This window comes from Mustela lutreola, chromosome 2 (genome assembly GCF_030435805.1).
Source record: "Mustela lutreola isolate mMusLut2 chromosome 2, mMusLut2.pri, whole genome shotgun sequence".
Classification (NCBI taxonomy): domain Eukaryota; kingdom Metazoa; phylum Chordata; class Mammalia; order Carnivora; family Mustelidae; genus Mustela; species Mustela lutreola.
In genome coordinates this window covers 10,200,558-10,225,152 of record NC_081291.1, presented here as the reverse complement: position 1 = coordinate 10,225,152, position 24,595 = coordinate 10,200,558, and the positions used below count along the sequence as shown (strand labels likewise).

General features: G+C 45.9%; 1 protein-coding gene across 2 annotated transcripts; it reads right to left on the bottom strand.

Annotated features, from left to right (window-relative positions):
- Window positions 1-5,359: 5,359 nt before the first annotated feature.
- On the bottom strand, window positions 5,360-23,547 carry CLEC17A (C-type lectin domain containing 17A). Of its 2 annotated transcripts, none has more exons than XM_059160258.1 (12): window positions 23,396-23,547; window positions 15,644-15,724; window positions 14,214-14,246; window positions 14,076-14,126; window positions 13,954-13,992; window positions 13,725-13,766; window positions 12,798-12,938; window positions 12,650-12,712; window positions 10,684-10,779; window positions 10,323-10,474; window positions 9,364-9,473; window positions 5,360-6,853 (listed from the first exon to the last, which is right to left on the bottom strand). In XM_059160258.1, exons 2-12 carry the CDS (start codon window positions 15,678-15,680, stop codon window positions 6,721-6,723), a joined length of 897 nt encoding a protein of 298 aa, XP_059016241.1. In that variant the 5' UTR covers window positions 15,681-15,724; window positions 23,396-23,547; the 3' UTR covers window positions 5,360-6,720. The 2 variants fall into 2 exon arrangements, with proteins under 2 accessions (XP_059016241.1, XP_059016240.1); XM_059160257.1 differs by lacking the exon at window positions 23,396-23,547 and adding an exon at window positions 15,868-15,960.
- Between the last annotated feature and the right edge of the window lie 1,048 nt (window positions 23,548-24,595).

Genomic DNA, 24,595 nt, shown 5'->3' with positions numbered 1-24,595 from the left:
AGATAATAAACACCAGCTGATGGAAACTACCTCAGCTTCCTAATATTCTTTACAAATATCCACATCCATACCCACCCTTGCTTCCTTTCCTCAAGTCAATGCCCATAGTCCTCTCTTCCATTCTTCTACAACAGCAAAGGACTCTCTCCTCTTGTTTAAGGTTAACCCTTCCATCTATACTTTGCTCATCCCCTCCTGCCTGTTTGGGGACCTTTCTCCACTGGTACCTCCTCGCTCTGTCTTGAGTCTTCCCCTTCTCTGACGCCCTCTCTCCTGGTTCTCCCAGTGGTATTTAAATATGCTAAAAAGAGGTCAGGGAACTTTTTCTGCAAAAGGCCAAATAACAGATATCTTTGACTTTTCAGATTATATATGTGTGTGAGTTCCCCTTAGAAATATAACAACCATTTCTAGCTCACTGGCCATACAAAAACAGGCTGCACTCAGGATTTGACCACCCCCCCAACCAAGCTATAGTTTGTTGGCTCCTGTGCTAAAGAAAGAGAAACAATAGATGTTTCTCAAATGGCCACTTGTACATTTATCAATTCCTCTCTACACCCTACACTAACATATCTACTTCTTTGAAGCAGAAGTCTTCTGGGACCAATGACAGCTGGGTAAGAATGAGGGTCGTATCTCTGGGGGATCCCCAAAAGAAAATCTGGGGTTGAAATGTCTCCACTGTGCACCAGGTGGAGAGTCCCAAGATAAGCTGAAGAGTTCTCTAGACTGAAGACTAGACACCAATCATTCCAGGAAGAGTCTGGCCCACAGGGGTCCATGGACCTCCTGGGATAGGCCAGCAGCAATCCCATGTGTGTGTGTGTGTGTGTGTGTGTGTGTGTGTGTGTGTCTCCCCATGTGTGTGTGATCCCTCTTGTGTCCAAGAGGAATCCTTCTCCCAAATCTAGAAGGGAGCAAGGAGGTGCCAAGGAGATGGAGAATCCATCTCCTTCCATCACTTGAGAAGCTGCCCCTGCTTAAGAGTTCTCAACCCCCAGGTTTGAGCCCCAAAAAGAAATGACAACATTGAGGGGTCTTAGCAAGTGGAAAAAGGATGGACCAGTATAACTGACACCTATCAAACAGAGCTGCGGGAGTAGGTAGACAACTTAAAACAAGGTAATTCCAATAAGAATTGAACTCAATAAGATAAGAACATAAGGAGATTTGAGTACAGCACCAAAACGCTTTATGTAACTAAACAAAAATGGAATAATTAAAAAGGGAAATTTTTCTGGTTGAATTAAAGAAGAGTGTGGTCACTGTCAGGAGCCTCATTAGAAGACAACCACGTGGAAGAAATCTCTCGAAGCAAATAGCAAAATGCCAAAAGACGAAAATTAGGAAGGAAAAAAAAGTTCATCTGAGAGCTGAGAGTCCCAGGAGATCTGACATGAGAATAATAGGGGGTTGGGAAGAGTAGGAGGCAGGCATTCTAGTTCCTTCTACCCAAAAAATCCTCCCTGCTGCAATTACCTCTCTTTCTCCCTTTCTCTCTCTCTCCCCCTCTGCCTCTCTCTTCAGTCAAAATTCTAGAAAAGTTGTTTATGCTCTGCTGTCCCCACTTCCTCCCACCCCCTCACTGCTCAGCTACTATGGTCTCATTTCTGCCTCCAACACACCCAGGAATGGCTCACCTTCCCAAATGCGTCCTCAGTGTTAAGGGTGGAGGTTTCTCATTCTCTTCTAACTTGACATTTGGGTCACAGTTGACTCCACTTGTCCTCTTTATTTTATAATCAAGTATTTTTTCCAGGTTTTCCAGATTTATTTTTATTTTTTCCAGGGTTTTTTTTTTTCCAGATTCATTGGCACCTCCTTGCTTCCCAATCTCCTCACTCCCCATTTTAATTAACAGATAAAAGTTGTACAATATTATGATTTGATCTGCATATGCATGATCCCCTTTTCTTCTGGAAGCTTTCTCTTCTCTTGGTTTTCCTGGGATTGCATTATCCTGTAAGGGCGGTCAACTCATCCCAGTCTGCCCAGCACTTGCCATCTTTAACACTGAGAGTCCCATGTCCCAGGAACCCCTCCATCCCAGGCAAACCAGAACCACAACAAAAGCCCATCTTCTCCTGTTCCAGAGTGTCTCAATTTGGGTTCCCCCAAGAGCAAACACTGAGACAAGGATTCAAGTGTAAGTAGTTTATTTTGGAGATAAACTAGGAAACACCAGCAGGAGGGTAAAGAAGTGAGTCAGGGAAAGAAAGGCAGCCAGTACAAGATGTGTTCAAAGATTTGTTATTGAGCAGGCTACCACAGTAGGCAATGAAAGTTCAATCCCGGGGTTGGGGTGGGGGAGGCTCTGGGTAAGTACAGGGGATACACCTCAAACTCATCTCATCTGAGGGGTGTGGGAGCTGGGGGATGTGTACACAGAGTCCAGGCTGTGGTTGAGAGCTCTTCCAGAAAGCATTTCTCTGCTGGCACTTCTCACTTGCCATGTGCCAGAACAGGAGGACTCTGGTGGCAAATGCTGGCCATTAGAAGTAGCTGAAAATGTGAGGATCAAGGACCTAAGTATGCCATGACCACCACATCTGCTGTACACAAGATTCCATTCTTGAACTTCAGCAAGAGTTCATGAACCACCTAAATCTAAATGCCTTCAGGGGCACCCGGCTGGCTTAGTTGGCAGAGCATGTGACTCTTGATCCCAGAGCTGTGGCTTCGAGCCCCACACTGGGTGTAGAGATTACTTAAAAATAAAAAAAATTGGGGCACCTGGGTAGCTCAGTGGGTTAAAGCCTCTGCCTTTGGCTCAGGTCATGATCCTGGGATCAAGCCCCCGCGTCGGGCTCTCTGCTCAGCGGGGAGCTTGCTTCTCTCTCTCTCTCTCTGCCTGCTCCTCTGCCTACTTGTGATCTCTCTCTCTCTCTGTCAAATAAATAAAAATAAAATCTTTTAAAAAATTAAAAATTTAAAAACTTAATAAATAAATGTATGGGGGCACCTGGATGACTCAGTAGGTTAAGTATCTGAACCTTCATTTCAGCTCAGGTCAGGAACCCAAGGTCCTGGGATTGAGCCCTATGTTGGGCTCCAAGTTCAACAGGGAGTCAGCTTGAGGTCTCTCTCACTCCCTCAGCCCCTCCCCCCTGCTTGCTTGTATACTTTCTATCTCTCTAAATAAATAAATCCCTTTTTTTAAAAATTTAAATAAGCAGGGACGCCTGAGTGGTTCAGTCGTTAAGCATCTGCCTTTGGCTCAGATCATGATCCCAGGGTTCTGGGATTGAGTCCGGAAGCAGGCTCCTTGCTCAGAGGGGAGCCTGCTTCTGTCTCTGCCTGCTCTTCTCCCTGCTTGTGTTCACTCTCTTGTTCTCTCTCTCTTTGACATATAAATAAAAACTTTTTAAAATTATTAAATAAATATATGTGTTCATAAGCATTTTTTTCTTCTTCAGTTCCAGATAATAGTAACTACATCTTTCCTGTTGATTAAGTTGAAAACTTTGGGGTAATTCTCATTTTTTTTAAGATTTTTATTTATTTATTTGACAGACAGAGATCACAGGTAGGCAGAGAGAGAGGAAGGGAAGCAGACTCCCTGCTAAGCAGAGAGCCTGATGCAGGGCTCCATCCCAGGACCCTGGGATCATGACCTGAGCTGAAAGGCAGAGGCTTTAACCCACTGAGCCACCCAGGTGCCCCTAGGGTAATTCTTTACTCCTCTCTTTCACACCCCATTATCTGATCCATCCACAAACCCCATTAGCTTTATCTTCAAATGGATTAAATTTCTTCCTAGCTGGTCCCTTTCCTCTCTCACCCGCATTATCATAATAGTCCCAGGAGAGCCACACAGATTATTATCAGTAGACCCAGAACTCCATTCCTAGTCTCCTACCTCAGCCCAGGATGTCTGTTCCACCACACCACCACACTTGTCCCTTCCCATAAGTGCCAGCCAAGATAAGAGCGACAAGATTGGAGTCTCAGGAATAATTCAGGTTTACAGACAATCCCCTGAAAGGCGGCATATGGTGCAGAAAGAGATCAAGTATTGTAGGCACAGACTGAGTCCATATAACAGCTCTGCAACATATTCACTAAATGGTGTGGTGAAAAAATAATGAATACTGTTTTTCTGAAAATAAATAAATTTAAAAAATTAAAAAACTATATTCATGGGTTGTTTTAGCCCAGGTAAAACACACACACACACCAAAAAAAAAAAAAAAAAATGACAATGGGCAAGCCACAGTTTCCCCAGCTATAAAATGGGGTTGGTAATTCTTCCAACCTCACAGAGTCATTGTGAAGATTCAGTGGGAGCTGTTGTGTCTATCTAGCACACCATACATGCTTAATAAACTGTGGTTTTTGTTATTTTTATCTACCAAGAATGCCCAACCTTTGCTCTCCTGGACCCAAAGTGGTAAAGGGAACCTCCCTCACATGTATCTCTCTACCCAAAATTAGACAATCATGAGAGATGTGGAAGGGAGATAGGTTTGAACCAGCTCCACTGTGGAACGCCCCCAGCATGACTCAAAGATGTGACCACAACCCCATTTCCCCATTTCTCAACACACTGGGGGAAGATGAAGTTTCCTCTTCTGAGACGCAGAAACTTCCCCTGACCCAGATAAACAGTCACTTGGACCAATGGCCCCCTTGGGTAGACGGTTTAGAACAGGATGCCCACCCACTCTGCAGTCTGTAGTCTACTTGGGGGGCTAGTTTCAGTACTGGTGAGTTGGGGCAGGTATGGAGGTGGGAGGAGACAAGGAAACGAGGTGAATGCTAATCTCCCCCCACCACCCCTCTGCTCAGAACCTCCTTGCCATGATCCCCGGCTCTTAGTCAATGCAAGAATTCTTCTAGTCATCAAGGATAGTTGTTGATCAATAAATTGATCAGTTTGGAGAATGTCAATCTACCTTTGGATACAATTCTGGGATTGTCCAAAGGGATTTCCATGTTGACTTCTGTTCAGCAGCAGGATAGTACCAGCCTCCTAGGGGGTGCTTCTCATTATCATAATCACTGGAGGAGCACCAGTCAACTAGTGGGTATTAGAGGCTGAACTGCATCTCCCCCAAAATTCATGTGTTGAAGTCCTAACCCCAGTATGTCAAGAATATGACTGTATTTTGAGGTAGGGTCTTTGAAGAGGTAATTAATGAAAATGAAGTCATTACAATGGGCCCTAATCTGATATGACCTTCCATAAAAGGAAGACATTAGGACACAGATACAGACAAGGGGAAGTCCGTGTGAAGACATGGGAGAGGAGGGTCATGTAGAAGTCAAGGAGAGACGCCTCACCAGAAACCAAGCTCTTCAACACCTTGATCTCAGACATCAGCCTCCAGAACAGTGAGACAATAAATTCCTCTCATTTAAGCCAGTCTGTGGTGCTTTATTATGAAAGTCCCAGAAAACCAACACAGTGGCCAAGGACCACACTGTGAGCTGACATTTTGAGTTCTAACATTGCAAGAGCTGATAGCCCAGCAAGGTCCGCTCAGAAGTCAAGTGAATTACTTCCTCAAAGATCTTTACAAACGACAAACAGCCTAAAGGCACAGGCGGGTAGATAGCTCTGCTCAGTCCTGGGAATCTGACCACACACTGGGCGCAGTCCTGCCTTTCAGCTGGTCTGCCTTTCTAGAAGTTTCATAGGACACATCTTGGCAGAGGCCTGATTCTGCCACATAGGTTGGGCAAACCGCATCTGAGACCTTGAGAAAGTTGCCTGTCAAGAATAATTTTTCCCCATCTGCTTCCCAGAAGCTGCTCCACATCAGACAGGCTCTCCTACTGGGAGCCCTGTCCAGGCACACCACGGTCCAGAAGAGTCAGGGAGTTTTCAGCTCCAACTCAGTCATTGTCAGACCCAGAGCCCCCAGGCCAGCACTGCTTCCTAAGAGCCATGATCAGGGACTTGGTGAGTTTCCTCAGACCCCAGAACTTGGAGACAATTTCTAAGACCTCGTCCCTCTCCAGTAAAGTACCTGCTACAGACTGCATTATGGGTCCTCACCCAATTCATTTGTCAAATCTGAACCCACAGTGTGATGGGCCTTTGGGAGGTGATTAGGGCATGGGGGTAGAATTCTTGTGCCCTTATAACAGGGACCCTCGAGAGCTCTCACCTCTTCCAGCATGAGAGAACACGGCAAGAGGGTAGCCATCTATGAGTCAGAAAATGGACCCTCGTTACACACTATACCTTGATCTTGGACGTCCCAGCTTCCAGAATTTCAATAAATAAATCTCTGTTGTTTATAAGCCACTCAGTTTAGTTTTTTGGTGCAGCAATCTGACAAACTAAGACACCATCCTATTGAAGAAGCCCATGGGCATCAGGGTGGTTCAGTCAAGTGTCTGCCTTCAGTTCAAGTCGTGATCCCAGGGTCCTGGGATCAAGTCCCGTGTGGGGCTCCCTGCTCAGCAGGGGAGTCTATTTCTCCCTCTGCCTCTGCTGCTGCTTGTGTGCACTCTCTCTTGCTCACTGTCTCTCCCAAATAAATAAATAAAATATTAGAAACAAAAAATAACAAGCCCTCAAATCCTCACCGTAGAAATGCTCTCACTTGCACCCAAGGGGCCTTGCAATATCCAAGCTCCTGGTTCCATCTTAGCTATATCCATGTTGGCTCATGGAAAGGCGGTCCTCCGTGGAAGGGCAGAAGGTTCTCACCCCTAAGAGCCAAGGAGCACTGGATAAAGAGTCACACCCACCCTCAGGGGTGAGGTTCAACAGGAACATTTCCGCTCACAGATCCAATATGTAGTCTTGTCACAAGAGAGGTCATTCCAGGTGCCACCTTTGTTCATGCTGGCACAGTCCTCATCAAAGAGGTTGTTGGGTTCCTCTGGGTCCCAAAAGCTGGAGGAAGGAAAAGTGGGTATGGGGAGGGATGAATAGGTGGAGCTCAGGGGGGTTTTCAGAGCATGATATGTGATACTGTGACAGCGGATACATTATGTCACACATTTGTCAAAATCAGTAGAATGACGGGGGGAAAAAAAAAAAACAAAAGAGTAAAATGCACCACACTTAGAGTAAACCCTAATGTAAACGATGGACTTTAGTTCATAATAATGTATCCATATTGGTTCATCACTTGTAACAAATGTGCCACACAAAATGCAAGGGGGTAATAATAGAGGAGACTGTGCAGGAGAGAAGGAACATAGGAAACATTTCTCTGTACCTTCTGCTCAAATCTTCTGTAAAAAACAAAGTCTATTAATAAAAGAAAGAATATGGTGGGGCGGGGGAGAGGAGGAAAGGCCTTCATGGTTCACGTCTCTTCCATCCTAATCATCTCTTTGGCTTTTCAGAATTACCTGAAGCTACCACATGATCCCCTTCAGCCCAGCTTGTCCGCCTTAACTCAGCCCCGCCTCCCGCTCGCAGGGGTTAATCTCCTGCTCCTGAATCCCTTTCCCGCATCTGGTCAGTTTCTGCCTCTTACAAAGAATCCTTCCTTCGCCCCTGCAATCCTCCCAACCTTCCAGGTATTGTAGTGTCTTAGATCACATTCCCTTAAAGCAGAGCCTGATTTGATGATTTAGGTGCATGGGATTTATTAAGGGATGTTCTCAGGAGAGGACTGGGAGAAGCAGGATGAGGCAGGAGGGGGTGTGGAGCTGGGATGTGGGTTCAGTCTGATCTAGCCCTCCCTAGCCTGATCCGACAGGGAGCTCGGGAATAGGAATAGCACCACCGAGTTATCTCAGTGTGTGACAAGGGATCCAGGCTTCTTTCATTGGCTATGGGCTGACCCCACTGGGAGTGGAGCAACCTTCTAGCTGAGCAGGCCCCCATCACCTGAGGACAACTCTCTAAAGAGCATAACCCTGAGCCTTTAGCAGTCAGTGCCCCCTGCTGGGGGAGGGCTGCACCAGCCCATATGAGTCGTCTGAGCTGAGCACCCACAGCATCACACTTTGCCTTCTCTATTCACAGAGCGGTGCCTTACTCCAGGAAGTTTGTTTGTTTGTTTGTTTGTTTGTTTGAATATTTATTTATTTATTTTAGAAGGAGAGAGAGAGAGCATGAGCAGGAGAGGCAGAGGAAGAGGGAGAGACAATCTCAAGCAGATTTCAAACTGAGTGTAGAATCAGACAGGGTGTTTAGTCTCACAACCCTGAGATCATGACCTGAGCTGAAACCAAGAGTCAGATGTTTAACCAATTGTGCCACCTAGGTGCCCCATTCTTCCAGGAATCTTTAATAAAAAATGAGATCCCCATCAGGACACTAATATCTCTAATATATAAAGAGTCCTTAGAAATCAATAAGGAAAAAAATCCCAATATAGGGAAGCCTGGGTGACTCAGTCAGTTAAATGTCTGCCTTTGGCTCCAGTCATGATCTCCAAGTCCTAGGACTCAGTCCTGTGTCGGGCTCCCTGATCAGTGGGGAGCCCACTTCTCCCTCTGCCTGCCGCTCCCCTTGCTTGTGTGCAGTCTCTCTCTCTCTCTCTCTGACAAATAAATAAAATCTTTTTTTATTCCCAATATAAAAATATGCCAATGATATGAATAAACATGTCACAGAAAAGTTAATACCTGTGGCTATTAAACATATGAGAAGATACTCCCTCTCAGGCATTATAAGAGAAATGCAACTTAATACTATATTGTGATTCCATTTTCACCTATAATTAAGCTATCAAAAATTACAAAAGCTTGATGAGCTCTTGGAGAAGAAAAGCGTAGTGAAGCCAGTGAAAGAATAAATTGGTATAACCACTATGAGGGGCAGCTTGTTAACATTTACTTAAAATACAAATACATACACTCCTTGAAAAAGTAAAGTATAATGGCTAAGAGTATAGACTTTAAAGATACGTTGGTTGGCAGTGCCACCTGCTAGCTCTCTGACCTGAGGTAGGTTGGTTAACCTCTCTGTACCTCAGACTCCTCATCCTGAAAATAGATAATGATAAGAAAATGGAAAATGACAAGAAATAAGATAAAAATAAAATGGAGTTGATAACAGTACTTTCCTTACAGGATTATTAAAAAGATTAAACAAATGGGTTAATGTATGTAAAGTCCAGAGAGTCAGAGACAGACACAGAGATCCTGTTCATCCTCTTGGCATATCAAAAACTTCCTCTTCCTCCTGCCCTGTCACCACCCTTCCTTTGTTTTTTTCCCCCTTAACCACTGGCCTGGGGACCTGATGTATGTGAGCAGTTGTGCCAAAAGGAGATGTTGCAATGGAGGAAAATTTAAAAGGTACCGGGACCAGAAGCCCTATCCGCAAAAAAGCACCCTTAGGCTTCCACTATCCGCCCTCGCCTAGGATTCTAGAGAATCTTCTGGCTCTAACTGCACAAAGACCCACAGGGAGCAGAGACCCCAAGAGCCCTCAATACTTGCCTCAGAGTGACAGGTGACCCATCCAGCCATTTCCAGTCCCCTTCGTGGTCCCTGTCATTCAGCCCCAGCCAGTATACCCGTGGAGAGCCATGAGCCTTAGCCACAAAGTTCTGCAAGTACAAACTCCATTCAGCCATCAGTTTAATGACATCAAATATAAGTAGTCTAAAAACACCAACGAAGAGCTAGAAATTGTCAGATTGAATTTAAAAAACAAGATCCAACTATATTCTGCCTACAAGAAATCCACTTGAAAATAATGACACAAATAAAATAAAATGATGGGGAAAGATAAACCATGCAAACATCTGGGCTCAAATCCCAGCTCTGACACTCACTAGTTGTAAATGACCACAGGCAAGTTTCTTAAATGTACTGTGCCTCAGTTGCCTCATCTGTAAAGTACAAATAATATGTACTATGTACAAAGCATTTTGCTATCTAACCATGGTAGCCTCAAATCATTGTAATTGCTTACAAAATGCCAATTCTCCTCCACGGGTGGAACTATTTCCCTACCACCTAAAAGCATAGGAGAACCCATGTGACTTGCTTTGTAAGTACAAGTAAGTGGAAGCGTTCAGAGTTGCCTCTTCCATTTTCATCATTGAGCTACGGGGACTGTGTTACTTTAGCACAACATAACCTCTCCTGACTCACACCCTAACCTACAGGGTTGTAGCTATGTTAATGTAAGATATAAGATGTTTGGAATAGAGCCTGGAGAATAGAAAGTGCTAAGAGATAGCCATTATTGTATATCCAGGTTAGAGGAAAAAACTGATACTTAGCATAAGAAACACAAACAGGATTTAAACTCAAGTAGGGCGTGTCCTCACAACCTTGTTATTAAAAAAAAGTCTTAGTGGCTCAAAAGCAATTCCAATTTCTCTCCATCCAGACCAGGGAAGGATATGTGAATTCCAATGATTCTCAAGGGCTTGGAATAGATAGATCACCTGTTCAGCAAAGCTACTGATGATGACCAAGTGAGAATAATTCTCCTGGCAGAACTTCCGGGCTTCATCCCATGACTTGGTGGTTGGGGAGAAGTAGTAACACTTTCCTTCAAAAGGGACCCAACCCTCCGGGCAGGTGACCCTGGTACAATCTGGAGACAGAACAGAATGCTGTCAGAATGGCCCCAGAGCCAGGGTCATGTACATGGTGTGCCATATAAAGTTGTGCAGGCTGTGTACTGCTCAACTCCAGGTAGCACCATTCAGATAGATGGCAGTGTGAATCACCCCCATGGGTTTGTGCAATGTGCCAGCTCTGTCATGCCCCCCATCTCAGGGCAGTTCCCCAAGTTCCACTCACCTAATAACCCCCGTAGTTCTCGGAGGGACTGGTTGGTGTTAGTTCTTATGTGGTCAATGTCTTTCTTCAGGCCAGCTATCCCTGCCATGCCAGTCACTGTTAGCAGAGATAGGCTGGAAGGTTAGAAACCCAAATCCCCATCTACCCACCCACCCACCAATGACTGCAAACACACAAGACACAAGCAAGATCAGTGCTCCCCACTGCACCCTCTTTCTAGTAAGTGGTGCTAGAACTCAAAATGGCATGTGCAGTGCCTAGAGAGGGTCCTAGAGTGGCTCAGGGTCCTAGAGTGGCCCTCGATCAATGCCTAGAAGGCATTGATCTCTGGGAGTTGGGGAAGAGTGGAGATGGTGGACTTCCTGGAGGAGGTGGGTTTTGGAGGGAGATGGTGACTCAGTATCTGTGAACAGAAGAGGGAGGCTCCATTGGCAGGCACCACCTTGGAAGCCAAGGTACAGAGGCAAGTGTTTTGGGGAAGGCTGCTGTGGTAGAGATCAAGGTGAACCTCATGGAGCTAAAGCTTAAAATAGGGTGAGGTCCGATGTCCAGGTCCTTGAATGCTAAGCCAGGAGTTTCGTGTTGGACTCTGGGCAGTGAGAAGCCATCACTAGGTTTTGAGCAGAACAGTGGCTTGATCTGAGATGTTCAGAGAAGGCATGCACATAGAATGGAACAATTTTCAGACTTCAACAAACATGGTGAAGGCCATGTCAACCCAGAAGACTTTGCTACAACTAATGTGTGTATTCTCCCTACTCCCACACAAACATGCCCTCTTCCAGCTTGACACCCTTCCCTCTTACTCACTGCCATTCCTGTCCATCTCCAGGTCTAGTCACTTTTACCTCCTAAAAACTTTCTGCTCCACCCACTTCTCTCCATCCTCATGGCCACAACTCTCATTCAAGCCACCATCCTCCTCCCTTGTACTTATGATGTTGCCTCCTACCACTGGGCCTTTGCATATACCTGAAGCCCTCAACATCTCACTTGATCAATTTTTTCTCTTCTCTCACTCAACTATAGCACTCTTTCCCTAGAGAAGCCCTTATTGAACCTCCCAAAGATAAGGTCAAGATCCCTAATTAGATTTTTTTTAATAGAATGATTTTCCTTTGGCCAATTCATTGAGATTTGAAATTTTATACTCATTTTTTTAAAGATTTTATTTATTAATCTGACAGAGAGAAATCACAAGTAGACGTAGAGGCAGCCAGAGAGAGAGAGAGAGATAGGGAAGCAGGCTCCCTGCTGAGCAGAGAGCCTGATGCGGGACTCGATCCCAGGACCCTGAGATCATGACCTGAGCAGAAGGCAGCGGCTTAACCCACTGAGCCACCCAGGCGCCTTTATTTTTTTTTAAAGATTGAAATTTTATACTCATTTGAGTGATAATTTGGTAAATGGGTCTCAATACCTGACTGTGCTGTCCAACAGAAATAAAATATAAACCACATACATAACTTTAAATGTTCTAATGGCCATGTTTTTAAAGAGTCAAAAGAATCAGACAAAATTAATTTGAATGTTATTTCTTTACTTATCCCAATATATCCAAAGTATAATTTCAATGAGTTATCAATATTAAAGATTCTTGTTATTAACATTGTTAAGATATCTTACATTCTTTTTTGTAGCAAGTCTTTGACATTGGTGTGTATTTCACAATTACAGCACATCTCAGTTCAGAATGACTGCACTGCAAGAGCTCAATAGCCAGTGACTCAAGACTAATGGCCACCATATTGGATGGTGGAGGTCTAGACTCACATGCACAAACACACACCACACACTCCACAAGAACAGGATCTGGGCCTGAGGTGCTCACTACCCTACCTATGCCCCCAAAACCTAACACAAGCCTTGGCAGAGATGGGATTGGAAGTGGTCTTGGAGTTGGGTTTGAGGACTCACATTGAGTGTTCAATATGTGTGGGATGAAGGGACAATTGGAACCACTTACCATTTGCTTGCCATGCCATCTGCTGAAAGGTTAGTATCTTCAGCTCTTCTACCATCTCCTGGTCTATGAGGAAGAATCCATCTTGAGCTTAAGTCCTCCCATGATCAATGCTCAGTTTCTCCCCATGCCCCATCCTCTTCCTACTCACACTTAATCAGGGTCACAGCCAGACCAGTGCAGCCCAGGACCAGGGACACCACCACCAGCAGGCACAGGTACACCACCAGTCTCTCCTCCTGATAGCATCCAGGACACCTGGACTTCTGACTGAGCTGGGACACTGGAGTTACTGGGGGATGAGAATGGAGACAGAGAGACCAGCATTAGTGCTTCAGAGAGTGAGGAAGAGACACTTGAGCCTCTCTCCAAAAGCAGACAGACAGAGATCCATGGTCATGACTGTATCACCAGATGGGGTCAGCAAGAGAGGATCAGGGGGAAAGAACTGTGAAGAAGCCCAGAAGAGCACTTACTGTGCTCTGGGGCCACCCCTTCTCCAAATTATAGCCGCTCTCCATCTCCAAATGAAGCCACATCTCCATTCCTATCTCCATTTCCAAATCCAGCACCATCACCGTAACCTAACACAACTACAACCTAACCTAGAACACTCAAGAGAACTTACTGTATGCCAAGCAACCTGTCACATCCTTGTTATCTTATTGGATCCTTATGACACAGATGTAATTATTATTATTCCCAGTTTGCAAATAAGTAACCTGAGGGCTTGGAGAGGTCATGCATGACTTGGACCCAGTACTGCTTCAAACATTTATGATGCTTTTCTTATACTCTTCAGCAGCCCCTGTCCAAGCTGCTCCCCATTCTAGGACCTTTGCTTCAGAGGCAGAGACTGTTTCCCATACCTTATGCAAGTAGGAGGTGGAACCTGAAAATTATCAGTCAGGCACCCTGCATCCCTCGGGGTCTGGTCTAGACTCAGAGGGGAGGAGCTTCTGAAAGGACACATTTCTCTGCCCCCAGGGTCTCCCTCTGTGGCTAGAGGTCTGACTCAAGCATACATGCGACCATGAGAGGGAAGATAGGGATCCACAGGGAGGACATGAGGACTTACTAGCTAGGGATGGCTGGAACGGAGGATGCTCCAGACTGACACCTGGGAGAAAGGGGGGAAAAGGTTGATTCAAAGTTGCTGGGGAAAAAAAGCTGCTGAAAGACTGTCTTCCAAGATCAACACCTCCCTCATCCCATCTGATTTGTTCTCTAATCAGAATTGGGGAACTGGAGGGAAGACTTCCAGGTGTCTCCTCTCAGGCTTCTTAAAAGGTCTTCCCACTGCTCACCCAGTTGAGATGTTCGGGGGACAGGGGTGAGGTCCAGGCCTAGAAGAGGTCAGAAAGACAATGGTTATGCAGACCAGGGCTTCATCCAGGTAAGCCAAAAGACCCCAGCCCTAGATTCTCACCTTTGATCTTTGGGGACTTGCAGGGAAGTGGGGGGTTCTCCGTTTTATTTCCTGGGGGGGGAGGGGGAAGAATGGTTGCTCAGGCCCAGAGCAGGACAAAGCCAGCACTGGTTTCCTGTACCCCCAGCCCCAGCTCACCTGCCCTCGGAGGCCTGGGTGGAGCCATTGAATCTGCAGAAGAGAAGTTCAGGATTAGAGCTGGCATGAGGGTCGGAAACGTATCAGAGGCAGGGATGGAACCAGGACTGGGATGAAATGGAAAGCTAGGGATAGGGTTGAGCATAAGAATGGAATTGAGGGTAGGGATGGGGACAGGGTTAAGACAGAGTGACCAACCATCCTGGATCATCCAGGACTTGCCCAGTTTTAAAACTGAAGTCCCACATCCCAGGAAATCACTCATTTCTGGGCAAACTGGGACAACTGTTTACCTTAAGTTAAAGACAGGTGAGTTTGGGCTAGTGTTGGAGTCAAGGCTATGGTTGGGATAAGAATGGGGTTGAAGATGGGCTGGGGACAGTGATGGACATGGCAGTAGGGTTGTGAGTCAGGATGTGATGGAGATAAAGATTGGGACTGGAGTTGCACTGAGTTAGGGGGAAGAAGTTACAGTTAGGTTTTAGTTCTGCTGGAGTAGGGTGATGACTTTGGATTTGGAAATAAAGATGGGGTAGAGATAGGGCTGCAATTAGAGATGGGGAGGGGGCTAACTTTGGGGAAGGAGTACTACTGATGGTCAGATGGTGAAGTCATCTTGGTGGTGGGTTTGAGAACTGTATTGGTACCAAGTGGGACCCGGGAGACAGATAAACAGCCAAGCGAGTTCACCTCCTCCCTCTGTCTGAGCCCCATGGTGCCTAGGGACCTCCCAGGTTGGTCTGATTCTGGATTAAGAAGTGGAGGATGCAGCACCCCACCCCACATAGAATGGCCCCTCTTCAAGGACACCAGCACAGCACAGTCAACCCTCAGAGGCCCTAGTGGGATTTGGCTCGGGGAAACCACAAAGCCTTCACTTTTATACCCACTTAATCAGATTCTTGTTGAGTCCCGGTCCAGGCACGAAGCACCCAAGTCTAAGATCTAGGTCAATCTGGGCCCAGAATGTGAATACGAAGATGCTGGGGAGCCACTGGCCCACTCACAGTTTTATGAAACACCAGGTTTCATGTCTCAGGACCTTTACAACCCACCAGCTATCTACTGGACATCTCTTCCTAACAAACTCCAACTCATACCTCAAGTCGCACTCCAATAGCCCCTCCTCTGTGGCCAATCCTCCCAACACTCAATTCCCCCTAGAGATTTCCCCATTCTCTTTGTCCCTCCCTTCTCAGACCTGCTCCCCTGAGGCTGTGCCCAGAACTGTCTCTCCCCTCAAACAGAGAGATCCTCAAGGGCAGCCAGAGACACAGATACTCCCACCAACATAGTGCCTGGCATGAGCTGGGTACACAGGAGGCTCACTGTGTGTCCATAATGTCCAGCTAACATCCTCTGGGGACCCTGATTTCCCCAGGCTATGAAACACACATTCCTTAACCCTGGCCTCAGAGAAGTCATCTTACCTGGCTTGGGAGGAAGGTCCTTGTAGGGTGGCGCCATATTCTCATAGTCATCACCGTCATCCTCTTCCTCCTCTCTGGTCCCTTCCAGAGGAAAAGCAGGTGAGAGTCCAGCCCATTCCCTCTTCTGTCCCTCAGGGCCCCGTTTCCAGCCACAGGGTGGGGAATACTATAATCTGGGTCCCAACCATCCCTGACCCCCAGGTCAAGCCTGGCCAGGGCCATACCTGGCAGATACATGGCTGCAGCTAACAGAGGATCCTAAGAGGCAGAGCCAGGGATGGACAGCTTCTGCCTCCTATGCCTCCTGCTCAGGTGCCTGTGGCTTCTCTCAGTTCCCTTTTTCATCAAAAGTCAAGTACATGCAAATCCACCTTAAGGGGAACCACCCAAACCACACACACACACACACACACACACACACACACACTCATACACCTTTTTCCCAGTTTGGATTCATGCACAAATGTGACAATGACAGCAACCCCTGCATTCAAGTACCAGGCCCTGGGTGGAAAAGATGGATAAGCTCCTTCCTTCATAGAACTTTCCATCAAGACAAGACACTGAACTAGCCTAAACATAGAAATAAACAAATACAGTTTGATTTTTTATTTTATTTCCAGCAGTCACTAAGCACTGTTTAAAAATAAAATGGAGTAATGCGATAAGATAGGGGCCAATGTAGAGATATAAAGAAGATACAAAGAGGTCTCCTGGAAGTGACATTTGCAACAAAATGTTGACGTGATAGGTGCTAAGTACTCCCGCATTCCACAGTGAGGTCAGAAGACACTGGCTCATTTCTCTCTGACTGCATAAGGACAGCAAGCACGTATTATTTCACAGTTTCTGTGGCTTAGAGTTCAAGAGTCGCTTGTCTGCGTGGTTCTGCCTCGGGACCTCTCATATGCAGTCAAGAGGCTCCCTGGGGCTGGGTCTCTGACGGCTGGGCTCCAGCTGAAGGATCTGCTTCCAAGATGAAGTGCTCTCCAGAGGGCTGGTTGAGCATCCCCCACAGTGTGGCAGAGGCCAAGATGGACGCCATTGAGCCCTTTCATGATTTAGCCACCCAAGTCACAAACTATATCCTCTACTATTCTTTTCACATGGACCAGCTCAGAGTCATGGCGGGAGACAGCACGAGGGTGTTCACAACAGGATGTAAGGATCACTGGGGGCCAGTCACCACTGTCATATACACAGAACTTGCAAAAGCAAGTTTTTCACCCTGAGCTTGACATTGACTGGAAGTTATTTAAAAAGTGAAAATTAAAGACAAAAGTCTGTTCACCCCATGGGTAATGCAAGGGATGAGGTTTTGACTCATATCTAAAACAGCAAGAAGCAAAAGCATGGACTTGGGGGGAAGGTCTACAAGAAGAGTGGCTGCTTCTTTGGGTTCAGCACGGATGTGGGAGTTTCCTGTGAGCCAAGTGAAGGCGGTAGAATAACCAGGCTGGAGCCATTTGGAGAACTATTCCCAAGAGGGTAGCCTGCCTGTGCTTCTCCAGAGGACCGCCATCAGCCTTTGGGGCCAGCGGCCTTAGGATATGCATCAGTCCTCTATTCTCTCATTCCATGACTCTGGCAAATTGAATTTTTAGAAGATGGCAGCAGGGGCACCTTGATGGCTGTCATTAAGCATCTGCCTTTGGCTCAGGTCATGATCTCAGGGTCCTGAGATCAAGCCCCGCATCAGGCTCCTTGCTCAGCGGGATGCCTGCTTCTCCCTCTCCTACTCCACCTGCTTGTGTTCCCTCTCTCGCTGTGTCCTCTCTCAAATAAAACAATAAAATCTTTTTAAAAGAAAGAAGAAGAAGGCTGCAACAGTATCTCTTTGTGCTACATGTTCTTATGCAATGTGGCCTTGCCACTCCGACAAGAAGTAGAGTCCAGGGACTACTGTCACTTGAGCACCCAACTCTTGATCTCAGCTCAGGTCTATGATCTCACAGTTATGAGTTCAGGTCCCACATTGGGCTCCATGTTGGGTGTACAACCTACTTTTTTAAAAAATGTTTTTAATTAAAAGAAGTAAAGTCCTGTTCTCCCCACCCCCACCCCTTGAATCTGGGATGATGTTAGTGATTCTCTTATAACCGACAGAATGTAGTGGAAGTGATAGCTGGCATGCAGCCTCCACCTAGCTGTCAGAACGCACACTCCTTGCCACCATGTTGTGAGGAAGCCCAAGCCACATCAAGGCAACCCACTCAATAGTCCAAGCTGAGGCCAGACTTCAAGTCATCCCAGCCTAGGTGCCAGGCATATAGTGAAGGCACCTCCTGATGTTTCCAGACTTCAGGACAGTAGAGTCACCTCCAGCCCACTGATTCTTCCCATCTGAGGACCCAGGACATTGTGGAGCAGAAACCAGCTCTCCTACAGAAACTGTGAGCATATTGAATGTAAGGACCTAGTTAGCCAGAGCGACTCCATCTTGGTTAAAAGCCATTTTGTTGTTTGTGCAGTAAAACTTAAACTGACCCTGCCCCCCTTCCCCCAGAGAAACTTACGTTCCCCCCAGGGAAACCAGTAAAATATGGTCAACTAGTTCCTAATAACAGAGCCCAGAATACAAGGCCAGGTTGGCCAGTTCTTGATAACAGAGCCCAGAATACAAGGACGAGTCAGGCCAGGTGGAGACATCCAATCAGTAAGAAACACACATACTTTTTCCCTAACCACCAAAGAATGTAAACCCCGCCATTTGGGCGCCAATCTTGAGCACCAATTCTGACCAGAGTAATAGGTTAGGTCGAACAGCTACTATAGGGTAAATTGTAATTCAATTGGCCACCTGTGTGTGACCTAACGTAACTACAATCTCATTGGCCACCTATCTGTGGCCAGACTTTTGCTCTATAAAAGATAGTCTGTAAGATGGGGAAGGGTCGCCCTCTTCAGAGGTGGCCCTGACCGGTCAGTCAGTCAATTCTTGAGTCTGTAAGCTGGGAGTGATCACTCTCTTCAGAGATGGTCCTGACCGGTCAGTCTGACTTCTAATGCTTAGCATAAAATAGAGCTTTGCATAACTTTCACCTTCAGTCTTGTTCCCCTGATCAATCAGTCTGACTTCTAATACTTATCATAAAATAAAGTTTTAAATAACTTTCACTTTGTCTCAGTCTCATTTCGTTTAATAACAGACCTAACACTGAAGTGATTTTTTTTTTTTTGCCACTAAGTTTGGGGAGATTTGTTTGATAGCCTAGATATTGGAAATCTGGCAAATCTGTTAGAAATTCTGGTTAGCTCTATCTTCATGATATACCCAACATCTGAGCCTCCCAGTCTGACCTTCAGCAGCTTTCACTGGGATTACAATAATAGCCTCCACCTGGTCTGCCTGCTTCTGCCTTCTTCCACATAGCAGGACCCATAGAAGCAGACAGGTGGTCTCCAGAAGCTGAGGAAGAGAAAATTGGGCAGATGTTGGTTAAGGGGCATAAAGTTTCAGTTCTGTAAGATGAATAAATTCTGGAGGATTGGTGTACAAGAATGTGTACTGTGTACTCGAAATTCACTGTAAGGGTAGATCTTGAATCTTCTATGAAAGAAAGAAAAAAAGAAAGAAAGAAGAAAGAAGGAAAGAAAAAAAGGAAGGAAGTAGAAAGAACGAATGAACTATCAGGCAATGGGTATGTTGATAGCCCCATTGTGGGGAATATTTCACAATATACATGTATATCAGATCATCAGTTTGTACATTGTGAAATATTCCCCACTCAAATTTCCTGGCCCCCAGCCAGAAAACACCAGAAGCCCTGGAAGCAGCCATGTCCTTTCAGTGCCTGCCTCTGTGGTCACCCTGCTTCTCCCTGTGTGTGCCTGTGTCTCAAGCCTCTCTCTCCTTTCTCTGAAGTTTTATACCACCTGGTGGCTTTGGAGATGGAGGAAGGGGCCACAAGCCAAGGGATGCATCTCTAGAAGCTTGAAAAGGCAAGAAAACGGGTTCTCCCACTAGATCCTCTGAGGGAATGTGGCCTTTCTGATGCCTGGTTTCAGCCCCATCAAACAATTTGAACTTCTGACCTCAAGAACTATCAAAGAGTCCATTACTGTTGTATAGCCACTAAATTTATGGCGATTTGTGATGGTAACCACAGGAAACTATTCCATACTGCAAGGGGCAAGACCCCAATTCCCCCTCCGAGGGGCTTTCCACTAAAAGTAAATCATAATCACAATTCATAATGGGCTGAGCAACATGGAAATACCATCAAGACCGTATACACATTAGAATATTAGGCTGAGCTAATATTCTGTTCTGTTGTTCTGTTGTTCAGAACAAGAGCAACTTAAAATAGAATTTCTTGCCTCACAGATCAATATAAGCAACCCACAGTCTCCACAAGCAGAAAGTCTTCACCAGCACATGAGGAAGGAAAGTGACATAGCCCTTGTTGAGGTTGGGGGGTGGCGGGTGGCAACAGACCAGCCTCCCTCTGCAGAGAAAGCTCACCCCAGGGGCTGGGCTTTCCCCTGTTAACCCTGCATGATGTCACGTGCAGAACCTCCCCAGCCTGCCTGAGGCATAGATGCAGCCGTTCCCATTCTACAGACGGAGAAATGAAGACATCGAGAAAGAAGGAGCCTGTCTGCTGAACACACATAGGACCATCAGGCTCCAGATGAATGGGGGAGGGTGTTAGAGGGGAGGGAGCGGATGGAGGTGGGGTTATACCAGCCAAGTAGACTGATAGCATCTCTGTCCATCAAGGGCGCCCCTTGAGATGAGTGGGCCCAGGGCAAGGAAGTGCAGTGATGGCTGGATGGTCTCACTGTGACTGGGTAATGACCACAGCCAAGGCCATCCTTCAGGACTTGCCACACAGTAGGTACTCAGGAACTAGCAGAGCAATCCAGTCCCATCAACTAGATATAACATAAGGCTGACCCCAGCTCTGCCCCATTCTTGCTGTGTGACCTCAGGGGAGTAGAACAACATCTCTGAGCAAAGGTCCTCTGATATGTCCATGGGAAGTGTCACGGGCAGCTCGACAAATCGACCAGGAATGTGAGGGTAAGAGGATGGTTAAGAGACAAAGAGATGGGGGCAGGAGGAGCACTGAGGATGATGTCCAAGAGTACTGATTTTATTCCACATCTTATAATCATTTATAAGGCAGACCACAATAGGAGGAGTAATACATCAGTATCTAGTCAGATGACCGCAAGTTTCTATAACAAGTTTACATTAACTATAAGCAAACCTTGTGATGTCAGGTAGTCTCGGCTAATGCCATTAGCAAGACAATCAACCAGGGAGTGGGTTATGGGAGGTACAGGAACAACAAGGACCAACTAAGAATTCATGCCCCTGACCACATTGTTCCCTTCTGTAGGGAGAGCGTGTGGGAAGTCACGTAGGTGAGCCCATGACACGTAGCACAGACCCTTCCTCAGTGTTACTCAACTTTCCTGTCCTTAACCCCTTATCAAGGCATCAGGACTTTAAAGGAGACACAAGTCAGGTCCTGGTTTGATCCACTACTCCAACCATGCCGTAGCCTCCAACAGGGGAGTGGGGATTCAGTTGTGCATTCATCCATTCTACAGATTGTATTGACAACCTATTATGTGTTAAGCTCTGTTCTAGGTAGCAGGGATACAGTGCTTAACAAAAAAAAAAAACAAACAAAAACAACAACAAAAAAAAAAAAAAAAAAAGGAAAAAAATCCCTTGCAATAAAAAGGAAAATCGCAGAATGGAAATCTTACTAGGCATGTTCTCAGACTAGAACCAAATTAAATTAGAAATCACAGAATGATATCTGGAAAATCCACAGATATTTGGAAATTAAATAACACCCACAGATCAAAGAGGAAGTCAAAAATTAAAAATATTTTTAATTAGGGGCTCCTGGCTGGCTCAATCAGTCAAGCCTCTGACTCTTGATTTCAGTAAGGTCATGATCTCAAGGTCGTGAGATACAGCCTCGTGTCAGGTTTCGTAGTGGGCAATGGAGCCTGATTAAGATTGTCTCTCTCCTTCACCCTCTGCCTCTTCCCTCCACTCATGTGCTCAATCTCTCTCCCTCTTTCTCTCTTTCTCTAAAAAGCATATGTTTTTAATTGAATGAAAGTGAAGGTGTACCATATCAAAATATGTGGGTGCAGCAAGAGTCATGTTAATGAGGAAATATAGGACACTAAGTCCTTATGTTTAAGCAGGTGATTGAGTATATTTGAAAACTGCTAAGAGTCCTTTTGTTGTTGTTTTCAAGTAACACTCTTAGAAACATCTGTTTTTACATGTGTCTTAAACAGTTCTACATTCATTACAGAATTGCCTATACATCCATTCACTAACACAGTTCACAAGTGACCAAAGAGGGAACACTCATAAAAACACATCTTTTCCAAAAACAAACAAACAAACAAAAAACCAACACAAAAAAAATGAATTAAATGGCCCAGAGTGGATACTGTGGTGAAAACACACACACACACACACACACACACACACACACAAAACATATCTTTTCCCATGTGTCCTTAAATACATCTCTCCATGAATTACAAAATGGTCAGTACATGCATTGGCCGATGTGATGCTCCTTCTGTTCTCCCTGAACCGTTAACACTTCCAGAACCATCTTTTTCGAATGTGTCTATAAACATTTCCTGACATGCATTACAGGATGTATGCCCAACTCATGCTCTGAAATAAGTCTGTGTTCAGAGAGTAGATCTTAAAAATTCTCATCCCAAGGGGAAAAAAAAAAAAAAAACATTGTAACTCTGTGTGGATGTTAACAACACTTACTGTTAATTGCATATTTGCAATATAGACATGTGTGGAATCAATTGCATATTTGCAATATAGACATGTGTGGAATCATTACGTTGTGCACCTGAAACTAATATAATGTCATATGTCATTTACAACTCAGCTTTTTAAAAAAGAAGGAAAAGGTGATCTAGAGAAGCCTGACAATTGAAATAGACAGGGGGTTCCTGGGTGGCTCAGTTGGTCAAGCATCTGTCTTCCGCTCAGGTAAAGATCCCAGGGTCCTGGGATTGAGCTGTGTGTCTGGCTCATAGTGGGGAGCCTGCTTCTCTTTCTGCCCCTCCCCCTGCTCATGAACTCACTCTCTCTCTCTCTTTCATGCTCTCTTTCTCTCTCAAATAAATAAATAAAATCTTAAAAAGAAATAAAGGAAAGAAGGAAGGAAGGAAAGAAATAGACTGAAGAGGTTGAGGAAGGCCATGGATAATATGTGGATATCTGGAGGAAGGGCATTCCAGGCTGTGCAAAGGCCCTGAGGACAGCAAATTCCTGGTGTGAAAAACAGGAAATGTCTCCTTCTCCATGAGATTTTCTAAAACAACCAGCCCATAAACTCCATTCATTATAATTCTCCTTAATAGTTATTATCATCTGCCGTTCCATATATCTCATTTCTTTATCTTGTCTATTGCCTGTCTTCCCCCCCATTAGCAGCTCAGCTCCACTCCCTGGCACACAGTAGGTGTCAAATGGGTGTTTGTGGAATGAATGAGTAACTGTCCAGCCTGCCAAGCTCTAACTAAGGCCACCCACAAGGCGAAGCCCCCCAGGCTCCCTCATCCCTCCAACACCAACCAGCCAACCTCAATACAGGCAGCTGCCATCCCAAGACAGCGCCCAGGCTAGATTAGATGCACTGTCCTGTCTGCCCTATAGGCAGATTAAGGCCTTCCCCAGGGGCTTTCTAGGTCTTCCTGATCTTGTTTTTTTTCCTCCTCCCCCCTGAACTGAATTACCCAGAGCTTCCGATCTCCCATCCAGCAGACCGTGGTAAAGCGCAGATGCCACTCAGAATTTCCTTCTCCGCCCCCGGTCCCACTTGGGCCGAGGGTGTTCTGCTCACAAGATGTTAACACGGCACCTGCCTGGGGGCAGGCCAGATGGGGCCAGAGCCGAGGGCGAGGGAAGGAGGAAGGACGGGTGGGGAAGTTGTGAGCAGCGAAGCAGGGTATGCAGGGGGTGTGGGCAGGGGACACCGGAAAGTCTCCTTGTCAAACGATTGGTAGAGGAAAAAAAAGGAAGGTTGAGTGGCACAGGTGACCAAGGCCCAGCCCCTTCCTCCACCCGGGCACAAACTGCCTGAAACCACCCTCACCCTCTTAGTTAGAGCTTGGCAGGCTGGACAGTTACTCATTCATTCCACAATATCATCTCCTCCAGGTCCCAACTCAGAGTATGGACAGGACAGACTGAGGCAAGGGAGGGAGTCCAGGGACCTCAGGACAAAATGGGCCACGTCCTGCCACCCACCCAGAACCATCCGTAGCTTGGACCCCTTCAGCTTCTACCAAAATGACTGGTCCCAGGAGCATCTTGCTGTCTTGGTTGCCTTCAGGTTAACCTGAAAAAAAAAAAAAAACAGCCCATTATTTCACAAGCAACGTGAGTGTGTTTGGGAATAGCAGAGAATTGCAACCTAAGATGAGCAAGCTGTGGTCAAACCATAGGCAAGTCCAGAGAACCAAGTTGAAAACCACCCCTTTATAAAGGAAAGAGGGAGTTGGGAGGGGCTGTTATGAACAAAACTCCACTGGAGGGGCACGTGCACCCCAGTGTTTATAGCAGCGATGTCCACAATAGCCAAGCTATGGAAAGAGCCCAGATGTCCATTGTCAGACGAATGGATAAAGATGTGTTATAGCTATACAATGAAATATTATGTAGCCATCGAAAAATTGAAATCTTGTCATTTGCAACGACGTGGATAGAACTAGAGGGTATTATAAGTCAATCAGAGAAAGACAATTATCATACGATCTCACTGATATGCAGAATTTTTTTTTAAAGATTTTATTTATTTATTTGACAGACAAAGATCACAAGTAGACAGAGAGTCAGGCAGAGAGAGAAAGGAGGAAGCAGGTTCCCCACTGAGCAGAGAGCCCGATGCGGGGCTTGATCCCAGGACCCCGGGATCATGATCTGAGCCGAAGGCA